Source organism: Suncus etruscus, chromosome 13 (assembly GCF_024139225.1).
Source record: "Suncus etruscus isolate mSunEtr1 chromosome 13, mSunEtr1.pri.cur, whole genome shotgun sequence".
In the NCBI taxonomy this organism is placed as follows: Eukaryota; Metazoa; Chordata; class Mammalia; order Eulipotyphla; family Soricidae; genus Suncus; species Suncus etruscus.
The window spans coordinates 15,794,306-15,807,264 of NC_064860.1; the positions used below are offsets into that span (position 1 = coordinate 15,794,306).

At 41.3% G+C, this 12,959-nt stretch overlaps 1 protein-coding gene across 1 annotated transcript in view; it reads left to right on the forward strand.

Annotated features, from left to right (window-relative positions):
* Positions 1–12,959, forward strand: part of RASA2 (RAS p21 protein activator 2) — a 101,806-nt gene that overhangs the window by 57,655 nt on the left and 31,192 nt on the right. The window contains exons 8-12 of the mRNA XM_049785337.1: positions 3,723–3,799; positions 4,745–4,846; positions 9,431–9,587; positions 10,414–10,562; positions 12,249–12,363. Of these exons, the coding sequence (XP_049641294.1) occupies positions 3,723–3,799; positions 4,745–4,846; positions 9,431–9,587; positions 10,414–10,562; positions 12,249–12,363 (600 nt within the window). The remainder of the gene's footprint in view (positions 1–3,722; positions 3,800–4,744; positions 4,847–9,430; positions 9,588–10,413; positions 10,563–12,248; positions 12,364–12,959) is intronic.

Here is a 12,959-nt window from a genome sequence, read left to right on the forward strand (position 1 = left end):
AATAAAGGAACATGGATTCAAGAAATGCCAGAATTGAAATAGAAAGAATTATGGGGTAGAGATAAGGAAGAAGGAAAAACATGCCAGAAAAATGTACCTGTGTGAAACTTTTCTGTTTCCTGCCTAGGTTCATTTGTTCTGTCTTTATAAATGAGTGTTATATCTTAACAGGTGCAACTTGTAAAAAACAGATTGAGCTTTGAAAGTCAGGGCCTAATCTGCTTACTGTTGCTAAGCATACTATTAGGCCTTAAAACATTGATTTAGGCTGGAGAAATAGCATGGAGGTAAGGTGTTTGCCTTTCTTGTAGAAGGACGGTGGTTCAAATCCCGGCATCCCATATGGTCCCCTGTCCCCTGAGCATAGAGCCGGGAGTAACCCCTGAGCGTTGCTGGGTGTGGCCCAAAAACAAAAACAAAAAAAAACAAAAAAACAAAAACCCCAAAATAAATTGATTTAGAAGGTGCTTTGTTGATTTGATTATAAAGGTAAAGTTTCGTCTCTGTCCTTAAGCTAAAGCGAGAGACATGAAACCACAGACGTGTGCAGAGAAGCAGGAATAAAACCGTCTACGATGGTGAAATCATATGAGTTCTGTTCCTGCTTAAGATAGATGGAAAGAAAAGGTCATAGAAGGAACATCTTAAGCAGACACCTAGAGACAGAAAGACAGGAAGTTATGTCTAAAGAGCAGCTAGAGATTTGACTGGGAGATTGATGTAAGGGACTATAGAGAGCTTACATTTAAAACCTAGATAGGGAGCCGGAGAGATAGCATGGAGGTAAGGCATTTGCCTTTCAATGACCTTCTGGTCATTGGTTCGAATTCTGGCATCCCATATGAATCCCCGAGCCTGCCAGGAGAGATTTCTGAGCATGGAGCCAGGAGTAACCCCTGAGCGCTGTCAGGTGTGACCCAAAAACCAAAAAAATAAAATAAAATAAATAAAACCTAGATAGAACGAGTTAGTGTAAATTTTGAGTTTCTGCCTAAGATGCTTAGATGTTAGCCACTGAATTTTTTTTTGAACTAGTTATAAGCTTATTATATATTTGAAAGAAGAATAAGCCATGATCTCTATGCTAACAGGCTTAAAATGAATAGAGGCTGGAGAGATAGTACAGTGGAAAGGGACTTGCCTTTCACATTGCTAACCTGGGTTCAATCTGGTACGACATAAGATCCCTTGAATTTGCCAGGAATGATCCCTGAATGCAGTCAGGAGTAAGCCCTGAACACAACTGGTTTGACCCAAAAGGGGTGGGGGTACATGAAGCAATAGCTCAGTGTATAGGGCTTTTGCTTCACATGCTTCCAATCTAGGTTTAATCCCTGGCATCCCATATGGTCCCCTGAACCTGGAGGAGTGACTTCTGAGCACAGAGCCAAGAGTAAATTCTTGAGGGGTTGGTGCCAGAGAGAGAGCACAGCAGTAGGGCATTTGTCTTGCACGCAGCCGATTTAGGGCAAATGTTGGTTCGAATCCAGGCATCCCATATGGTCTCCTTTGCCTGCTAGGAGCAGCTTCTGAGCACAGAGCCAGGAGTAACCCCTGAGCGCTGTCGGATGTGACCCAAAAGCTCAAAAAATAAAAAAAAATTCTCAAGTGGGTGTGGTCCAAAAACCAAAGAGAGAGATTTGTCGTTTGGATGTTTAAAGTGGGAGAGGAGTCCTGATTCAAGATCATGATATCAAAACAAGAAAGGACAGAAGGAAATTATGAAGGACATGAAAACAGTTGTTTAGAGAAGAAATGACAGAGGAGTGAGTCAAATAAGGTTTCAGATGGCTTTAACTCTGGAAAAATAGAAAAGCCGGGGCCAGAGAGATAGCACAGCAGTAGGGTGTTGGCCTTGCACTCAGCAGACCCAGGACGGACAGTGGTTCAAATCCCGGCACTCCATATGGTCTCCCAATCCAGCCCGTAGCGATTTCTGAGCACAGAGCCAGGAGTAACCCCTGAATCTGCTGGTGTGACCCAAAACAGAAAAGAAAAAAGAAAAGCCATGTTTGAACAAACTGAGCTTCTAGATAGAAGTCTGCTTGTAAAATCTTCTAGTAGATAATTTGTGACTTAAATTATTTGAATTGTGTAGGAAAATACTCATGATTTGCTTACATAGAATCAAGCAAGCCAAGGAGGAAAAGATTAGAAAGAATAGTGAAGAACTCAGATCTGCTATTTATAAGACATTCAGTCTGAGTGAGCATTGCACTAAATCTCTAGCTTCCTCATTTATGAAACAAGGGTAATAATAAATCTAGCTCTGCCTGCATCAGAGTAGCATTCTTTTATTAATTGTTTATTTTGAATTTTGGGTCACACTTGGCAGTGCTTGGGGGTTACTCCTGGCTCTGTGCTCAGAAATTGCTCTTGGCAGGCTTGGGGGGACCATATGGGATGCCGGGATTTGAATTGCCATCTGTCCTGAGTCAGCTGCGTGCGAGGCAAACGCCCTACTGCTGTGCTCTCTCTCTGGCCTCCAGAGCAGCATTTTTACGGACAAAGGAGATAATAGAGATGAAAGAACTTGGTAAATTCAGACTGCATTGTTTAGCCTCAGAGCAAAACCAAAGACAAAATCTTTGAGAAAAATGCGTATGTGTAAGTTCTGAGGAGAAAGCGGTCCAGGGATTTCCCTATATCCCCAAAAAGAGGTGTCAAAGAAAGAAGCAGAGAAAGCAGAAGATAGCTGGACAATGTCTGTGAAAACTCCAGGGTATATTTATGGGAAGCTGCATGATCACTTTTTTCCTCAGTGGGTGAGGAAGGGAAAACTTCTGGGGTGTGGGTGAGGAAGGAATCTGCTGTCTGAAATGGTGGGAGAGGCTTCAGATGTCTCTGGGGAGGCCTATTCTCATAATTCTTGAGGAATTGGCGATTGTTCCAATGGGTTACAGCTTTGAGATTTGTCTGCAGAGGGACAGAGCTAGGAAGAATAAAACCATCTAAGGGAAGAAATGTGTGAGTTGAACAAGCTGGTTTAAGGAAGGAACAGAAGGATGAGAGAGAGAAAGGAAGTTAGGAAGGGAGGGAGGGAGGAAGGGATAAAGGAAAGAACGAGGGAGGGAGGGAGGAAGGAACGAGGGAGGGAGGGAGGAAGGAAGGAAGGAAGGAAGGAAGGAAGGAAGGAAGGAAGGAAGGAAGGAAGGAAGGAAGGAAGGAAGGAAGGAAGGAGCATTGATTTAAACAGATGTGATTGATATTTCTTGCAGCAGGCTATGTCTGTGGATGGAGTCATCTGGGAGGAAAACACTGAGAAGTAGGGGTTGTGTGGAAATGGCTCATACCAGAGGACAGGCAGGCAATAGTTGAGGAAGTTCCTGCCAGTGTCTTAGCTGCGTTGGTAAAAATATAAGAAGGAAGTGTAGGAGGAGCATTCATATCTTAAGTGTGGGAAAGTCTTCAGTTTTAGTACATACGGTCTCACTGAACAGTCAACTATTTACTCTTGAAATCACTAACAGTTTACCAGTTATCTATGATCTTGATGCTGCCATATGCTGGCAAAGTTTCTTTTGATTTTTTTTTCTCTCCATCTAATTCTTTTCTGTTTCCCTAATTATATATACTTTACTTTTGGGTAAATGTTTCTGAGACATTTTCCTGTTTTCATTCTTTGCTGAAAATTTCTAGGTTAATAATAAAAATTTAAAAAAAAAATCATGTGGGGGGAATAAAATTAAAAATTTTTTTTAACTAAAACATTTTATTTATAGGTAACTAGATCCAGTAGTTACACCAGAAAGTCCCAATTCCAGGTAGAAGAGGAGGACATTGAAAAGCTAGAAATTAGGTATGTGCTTTGGGGTTTTACCAAATCGCTTTATTCTGTGCCAAAAGAAAATTCTGAATTTATATACATTTTAAAAGTGAGCAAAACTCATGAAAATTGTCTTTACCACGGTGGTTGATAAAACCTAGGGGGAGAGTACATCCAATTAAATGACCTTTTTCAAAAGTCTTAACTTCTTTGCAAACAAATACAAAGCAATTTTTTACCTATTTTATCCAATTTATTTTTAAACATTTCCCCCACATTTTACCGCTTCTTAAATTTCCGATTCATAGCATTATAGATGCAAGGGCTGTATAAAAAAATAATTTGTATATGAGCCAATTAGAAATAATTTTTTTATTCTTCTTAACATATCTGCTGTCTAACAGAAATTTCAGTGAGGTAAGAAGTTTTGTAAGATAATTGAACAGGTGCATGCGTTTGAAGTTTGCGCTATGTCCTAGGGCTCAGATCTCTCTATGCTGTTTGGGAGGGGAAAGGTTTTTACATGCATGTTAGGGTGTGGTGTTAACAGTGTGTTCATCTAAAGGTATTAACCGCGCTTGGACTGACCAGGTAATGTATTGGCCTAAATCACCTATCTTGACATATTAACTGGTGTTTATTGAGAGAGAAAGAAACTGGTCTCATATTGGTTTCTTTACTCCAGCTCCGCAGCATTATAACTACAGTTCTCTCTGCTTCAGGTTAAAATAGACTTTGAAGTTAAGTCATATAAGAACCCTCTTTTAAACTATAAAATAATAACTTTCTCTGTGCTTTTAAATTCCTGCAGCATTTTTCTTTCTTTAGTTCAGATAGTGAGATACATAGTGTTGCCGTTTTTTTTAGTAAGCATGTAAAAGTAATGTTGTCGTACAGATCAGAGTAGTCATTCCTACTGATGCTGTGCATTGTATGATAGAATGCTTGCAAAAGGTAATGCCCGATTAAATTTTTCAGGATTGACTTGTGGAATAATGGAAATCTGGTTCAAGATATCTTCCTAGGTGAGATTAAGGTTCCAGTGAATGTCTTAAGAAATGATGCCTCTCATCAGGCCTGGTAAGAAAACAAATCTTCCAGTGAATTCTGCAGTTGTGACCTCCTTCAGTTCTATAAATATATGCAAATACATGCTCTCCTTTTAGCATTATTTTATTTTATTTTATTTTTTTGGCATTATTTTAAATCGTCAATGGATAAATCCAAAATCATTACTGATAATTCATTTGGCTATTACTGTTGCAGACATACAAATAAAATGATAGATATTTTTTCCCGGCCCACCCCTAAAATGATAGATTTATAATTTGATCTCTAGCTATTAGGATAAAAATGATTGAGTTACGGGGCCGGGAAGGTGGCGCTAGAGATAAGGTGTCTTGCCTTGTAAGTGCTAGCCAAGGAACGGATCTCGGTTCGATCCCCCGGCGTCCCATATGGTCCCCCCAAGCCAGGGGCAATTTCTGAGCACTTAGCCAGGAGTAACCCCTGAGCATCAAACGGGTGTGGCCCAAAAACCAAAAAAAAAAAAAAAAATGATTGAGTTACAGTGTTTTTTCTATTCAGAAACTAATTTCTAACTATGAAGAGAATGGAAAATATTTATAATTTTATTTGATGTTGAGGGTAGAAGGTTTATAGTCACAAATTAGCATCTTCAGTTTAGAAGTTTTGTTGGGACTAGAGAGATGGTGCAGAGGGCTGGAGGGCTTTGCATCTCAACACCACAGGGTCTGGTAACCCCCAAGTCCTATGGGGAGGGCCCTATTTTTTTTTTTTTAAAGTTACTTTAATGAACATAAGAATGGTAGATGTTTGAAAAGCAAAAGTGGAAGAAATCAGCTACTTGGGAGAGCTACCCATTGATTTTCCTTCCACGGGGATACACCAAGGATGCCAATTTTTAGGGTCTAGTATTGTTGAACTGATTTATGAGTACAGTTTTCAGGAATCCTATTAATTTACTAGCAGCTATAAGATTGTGTTTTCGGGGCCAGCGAGATAGCATGGAGGTAAGGCGTTTGCCTTCCATGCAGAAAGACGGTAATTCTAATCCCGGCATCCCATATGGTCCCCCGTGCCTGCCAGGGGTGATTTTTGAGCTTAGAGCCAAGAGTAACCCCTGAGCGCTGCTTGGTGTGACCCAAAAACCAAGTAAATAAATAAATAAAATTGTGTTTTCTTCCCAGGACTTCAGAATGACATTAAACTGATATGAAAGTAATGTTCAGCTATGAGATTGATGGTTCCCTGGTAGAATCAGTGTAAATATTATTTTATCCATAGCATTCAGATGCATGCAGGTGTTGGCTTTTCTATTAGGTCGCTCGGGTTTCAACCTTTCTAGATTTGGGTTTCAGCCTTCCTCATTTGCCTTTGAAGCTCCACTCTTTGGACTCAGTTTCTGTTTCCTGGAAGAGATGTTGAAACAGTGTTTAGCAGTTTCTTGTTGTGAGCATCAGTCTTACTTTGCATAAACCGCTTCCAGCGTAGCATCAAACAATCTTCACTTTGTACTCTGTGGGGCTCCCGCAGGTATCCCATGTAGACTGATTTTACTAATATTTTTTGAAGGGTGGTTGTAGTTTTAGAGTAACTTCTGGCAGTACTTGGGGTTGACTCCAGGCTCTGAGCTCAGATATACCTCTGGTGGTGCTCAGGAGACCATAGATGATGCTGGGGATTAAACCCAGGTCAGCCACATGCAAAACAAGTGCCCTTCCCACTGTACTATGTCTCTGGCATTTTTAGACTTACAGCATTCTTGTTTTATTTTCATCCATGCATACCTAAATCTTGGGGGGGGGTTGTTTGTTTTATTTTGGGACCACACACAGCAGTGCTAAGGACTTACTCCTTGCTCTGCAATTCAGAGCTCACTCTTGGAGAGTTCAGTGAACCATATAGTGTTCTGAGGATTGAACCCAGGTTAGCCACATGCAAGGCAAGACTACTTACTGTACTCTCTCTCCAGCTCCTAAAAACCTTAGATCTTATGGGGATATTTTATATATTTATGTCTAAAATGCATCCACGAGAAGGGTTAAAAGGCTTATTCACACTGAGAAATGGACTAACTTTGGCCACCTGTTACACTCACAGCACCCAGCCACCTTGGCCTTCCATAAAGTAGCATACATTTTGAAATAAACTTCTGAACTCAGTTTTAAAAGTTTTATCCCAGGGGCTGGAGAGATAGCATAGAGGTAAGGTGTTTGCCTTTCATGCAGAAGGTCATTGGTTCGAATTTTGGCATCCCATATAGCCTGCCAGGAGCGATTTCTGAGCGTGGAGCCAGAAGTAACCCCTGAGCACTGCCCGGTGTGACCCAAAAACCAAAAAAAAAAAAAAGTTTTATGGGCCCGGAGAGATAGCACAGCGGTGTTTGCCTTGCAAGCAGCCGATCCAGGACCAAAGGTGGTTGGTTCAAATCCTGGTGTCCCATATGGTCCCCCGTGCCTGCCAGGAGCTATTTCTGAGCAGACAGCCAGGAGTGACCCCTGAGCACTGCCGGGTATGGCCCAAAATCCCCCCCCCCCCAAATTTTTATCCCTCCTCATCTCAAACCCCTCATACACACATACCCTAGGGTTTTTTGGGCCATATCCAGCAATGCTTTAGGGATCATACCTCGCAGTGTTCAGGGAACTAGACTTGGCCTAAACTAGGAATTAGGCTTGGCCAAAGCAACTATTTGTGTGACAAGTGCTCTTTGGCCGGTGGCAAAATCATACTAAGAAAATAGTTGTGCTTCCCCTAAAAAGTGACTTTGAGTCATGCTACTGACCCTGTCTTAAGCAAGACATGGCCTTTAGATTTCCCAAACCTTCCCACTGCTTTGGTCATGTAAGAACAGTAATAGAAATAGAATTTCCTTATTCCTATTTTTTCTGTTTTGCAAGGAATATTTTAAGGAACCCTGTTAAAATATAAGTACTAAACTTTAAACAGCACAAAATATAAAATTTGTTAATACGGGCCGGAGTGATCGCACAGAGATAGGGCATTTGCCTTGCATGCAGTCAACCTGGGACTGACCCAGGTTTGATACCTAGCATCCCATATGGTCCCCACCTAGCCTGCCAGTAGTGATTTCTGAGCTCAGAGCCAGGAGTAATACCTGAGCGCCACAGAGTGTGGATAAACCTCTCAATATATATATATATATATATATATATATATACATATAGTAATACATCCATATTTCCATAGATATAAAAATGAGAAAGTTTTCGTGAAGAAATTAAACACAATTGTTCTTTGTCAATTATGAACCTCTAGCACCCCCTTGTGGGGAAATTAGTAAACTGCATGAAAATTTAGGGGATAAAAGTTATAAGCTCTATTCTCTCTAATTTTCTTATTAGGAAAGAGTAATCATCAGGAAAGTTGTTCTATTCTTTGAAAAATTTGTGTTTTTGTTACCTATTTTCACTTTCCGTTTAAGCTGTTTTCTAACATGTTTTTTCTGAAATTGGACTTGATTTATTCGATTCAAAAGTTTTCTCAAATTATAACATGATCCGGTTATTCTTCCATCCCTTTCTTCCATTCCTTTCTATTTGTTTAGTTTAGTAGAAGTGGTGTTTCTTATTTTTAGGTATACTGACACAAACAGGGATACACAACGTTACTACTCACACACACACATACACACAGAACTTGAGTGAGTAGTTGATTTGGTGGTAGATAAGAGTATAGATTTCGGATCACTTGTCTATGTGGCAAGTCTCTCCCTGCTGCCGGCAAGAGTAGCTCTTCTTCCCCTAGCTGGCAGTGATGATTCCTGTTACACAGCTCCCTGAGATGCTGTGTCCTGAGCAAACCTAAAGTTCTGGTGGTAGCAATCGCTGCTGAGTACCCCACACTCAGTTACACACTACTTACAGCTTCATATCGGGGCACAGTCTTATGTTATTTGGATTGTTGTAGAGATCATCTTGTTCCCACTCACGATAGCAACTACCTCAGGACAGAGAACTGAATGTGTATAAACATTTGGTGTGATTGAATAACTTGTTACATTAATTTCTCTCCCCACCAACTTCCCCATGATTCAAAACAAAAATGAACATTAGGGGCCGGGAGCGATGGTGCAGCAGAAGGGTGCTTGTCATGCATGAGGCTGACCCAGGACGGACTACGATTTGGTCCTCTGGTGTCCCAATATGGTCCCCCCAAGCCAAGAGTGATTTCTGAGCACACAGCCAGAAGTAATCCCTGAGCATCACCGGGTGTACCCCCCCCCAAAAAAAAAGAATATTAAGGAAATATCTCTAGGACCGGAGCGATAGCATAGTGGTAAGGCATTTGCCTTGCAGGCGGCCAACCCAGGATGGACCAAGGTTCAATTCCCAGCATTCCATATGGTCATCCTATATGGCCTGCCAGGAGCGATTTCTTAGCACAGAGCCAAAAGTAACCCCTGAGCATCATCTAAGTTTGGCACCTTACTTTAATTTTCTATCTTTAGTAAAAGTCCATTGATGTATTTGGGGACCAGAAAGAAAATCAAATATTAAGTCGTCTCTGAACAATTGTTTTTTCCAGCACATGTAGCATTAGACACATGTGTAGGTGAATTGTTTACCTCCTAGATTTCAAGTTTATTACTGTCACATAAAGTTGATTGTCTTATTTCAGGTACCTGCTACAGCCAAGAGATAATGGGAACAAGTCATCAAAACCAGATGATCTGGGGTCTCTTCGGCTAAATATCAATTACACAGAAGACTATGTGCTCCCTTCAGAGTACTATGGTCCTTTAAAAACTCTGCTGCTAAAATCACCAGATATTCAGGTACTTTCAAAATCTTAAGGTATGACTAAATGTGAAAGGGCTACGATATTTCTGTTTATGAGGAACATCAGAGTATCAAGTTTTATTAGGACAGTAAGATTATACGTATATTTATTATACGTAATTTATTTTAACCACCCCTGAAGTTGTGATTTCTGATTTCATCCTGAAAAATATCAAACATTCTGGGGCTGGAGACATAGCACAGTGGTAGGGTGTTTGCCTTCCACGCAGCCAACCCAGGAGACAGTGGTTCAATTCCCTGCATCCCATATAGTCCCCCAAGCCTGCCAGGGACAATTTCTGAGCTTAGAGCCTGGAGTGTGACCCAAAAAACAAACAAAATCAAACATTCTCCTCTCTGTTGTTATAGCAGTGCTTCTCAATTATTTTCTGTCATGCCCCCCTAGGAAGAAGAAAACATTTTCGCGCCCCCTGCATGACTATAAATAATATCTTTATTAAAAAAAAAAACTTTAACCTGCAAAACAAAAAATATAAAAAAATAATTTGAGCTGATTTTTTAATTAGAGGTGATGTCTGGATTAATGGCTCCAATAAGCACATTTTGTAATGCATAGCTTTTCGAAGTGGGGTTTGAAGCAGGACATAGCGACTCTCAGCTCCAGAGACATACAGAGACATAAACACGGGGCTTAGCTTGTTATGACAGTGTTTGCTGAAGTCAGACGCGCCCCCCCTTTATGGAGCACTATTTGAGAACCACTGAGTTACAGGGAGTGCTTTTTAATTGCTTTCATAGCTTAGTAATTGAAGATTGTGTGGCCTTAATTTTTTGTCTTATTTCTGCTTTTCTATATTCTAGCCAATCTCTGCCTCAGCTGCTTACATTTTGGGTGAAATATGTCGAGACAAGAATGAAGCTGTTTTGCCGCTTGTCCGACTGCTGCTGCATCATGATAAACTCGTCCCTTTTGCCACTGCAGTGGCTAAATTAGACTTGAAGGATACACAGTAAGAGGCCTACTTCATATAATGTTCACCTTGTGCTGTTGAAATTGGAACCAGTTGTTTATGTAGTCTCAGTTCTTTTGTATTAACCAATCTCATTCATTGTAAGGAGTTGCTAAGCAAGTGATAAAAGATCTTCAAGTTAGCAAATAATATCCACCAATACAAGAATTACTTAATGAAGTTATTTTTATTTTGTTTTGGGTTTTTTGGCCACACCCAGTGACGCTCAGGAGTCACTCCTGGCTGTGTGCTCAGAAATAGCTCCTGGCTTGGAGAAACCATATGGGATACCATAGTATCGAACCGTGGTTTGCCCTAGGTTAGCCTACACAAGGCAGATGCCTTACTGTTTGTGCCGCCACTCCCTTAATGAAGTTTTTTTTTTTTTTTTTTTTTTTTTGGTTTTTGGGCCACATTCGTTTGACGCTCAGGGTTTACTCCTGGCTTTGCGCTCAGAAATCGCCCCTGGCTTGGGAGGACCATATGGTTACACCGGGGGATCAAACCATGGTCCTACGCTAGCGCTTGCAAGGCACACACCTTACCTCTAGCGCCACCTTCTCGGCCCCAATGAAGTACTTTTTAAAAACGGTTTCTGCGAGTTGTTTTAATAAGCTTTGGGGGCTTTTTTAATTTGATTGATTGATTGATTGATTGATTGGTTTCTGGGCCACACCCAGCAGCGCTCAAAGGTAATTACTCCTGGCTCTGCACTCAGAAATCGCCCCTGGCTGGTTGGGGTTCATATGAAATGCCGGAATTAAACCTGGTCCCTCCCGGGTGGCTGCATGCAAAGCAAATAGCCTACCACTGTGCTACCTCTCCAACCCAGCTTTTGTTTTTATTTTCTGATTTCTATTTAAGCACAGTACTGTTACTAATAAGCTTTTAGCCAGTGTTCCAACACCATGCCACCCCCGACCCTGCCCTCCTGTAAACACAGCTCTGCAGGAGAATTTCAGGGTGTGTTAACATTTGTGCTCATTTTTACTCTATTTTTTTGTATTCTACCTGTAAGAGACTGTGCTGTCTTTGAGATCATGTTCCTCTTTTGATTGACATCACTCAGTATGACACCTCTGGTTCCATCCACTTGGCAGCATGCTCTGTCTAGATAGCTAAATAGTATTCCATTGTGTGTGTTGACCACAGTCTCTTTTCCCTTTTTGGTGAGGGGGGTGGGGTCACATGCTGTTGATGCTCAGGATTTTTTTCCCCATGATTTTCTGCTCATGGATTACTCCTCACAGTACTCAGGGACCATATGGGGTGCTGGAGATCAAACCTGGGTTGACCACGTGTAAGGCAAAGGCCCTGTCCTATGATATCACTCTAGCCCGAGACGTTTCTTTATCCAGTCATCTGTCCTTGGATATTTGAGATGTTTGTATATCTTAATAATTTTGAATATTTAAAAACTTTGTGTGTTTAACTTTTTCTGACGCACCCAGCTCACTCCTGGGCAACCACATATAGTATTGGATATTTAACCCTGCTGTGTTGGCGGTGTGCAAAGCTAGCATCCTACTCAATATACTATCTTCCAACCCCCAGGGCAACAGATCTTTATATGAATAGTAAAATTTGCAAAATTGAGTGTAGCCGAATCAAACATTTCAGTGTTGGTATCATAGCCATTGTTTAAAACTGCATTTGGTTTTGCCTTTTTTTCTATTTGTATTTCAGAGATGCAAATACGATTTTTAGAGGAAACTCCTTGGCTACCCGATGTCTGGATGAGATGATGAAAATAGTGGGAAGGCACTACCTGAAAGTGACATTGAAACCTATTCTAGACGAGGTAAAGCTCGAAGCTCCATTCTGTGGGGTCTCAGAGCAGTGCCTTTCTTCAGTGCTTCTTGTTGGGAGGGATCTACCCATCCACGTAGGACTGAAGGATTAAGGTCTGGTACTGTTTAGTGGGTTTTTGAGGTTTTTTTGTTTTGTTTTGTTTTTGGTTTTTTTGGTTTTTGGGTCACACTCGGCAGTACTCGGGTTACTCCTGGTTCTGTGTTCAGAAATTGCTCCTGGCAGGCTTGGGGGACCATGGGGATGCTGGAGCTCGAATCACTGTCCTTCTGCATTCAAGGCAAACACCCTACCTCCATGCTATCTCTTCGGCCCCATCAGTGGGTTTTTATTCAAAAGGCACATGATATAATTTGGAGGGAGAAAAATGTATTATACCAAGACCAAACAGTCGTATGTCCATTTGGTGGAAATAAAAAATTATCAGACTCCGGGGCCGGAGAGATAGCAAAGTGGTAAGGTGTTTGCCTTTCAGGCAGAAGGACGGTGGTTCGAATCCCGGCATTCCTTATGGTCCCCTGTGCCTGCCAGGGGCAATTTCTGATCATAGAGCCAGGAGTAACCCCTGAGCGCTGCCGGTTGTGACCC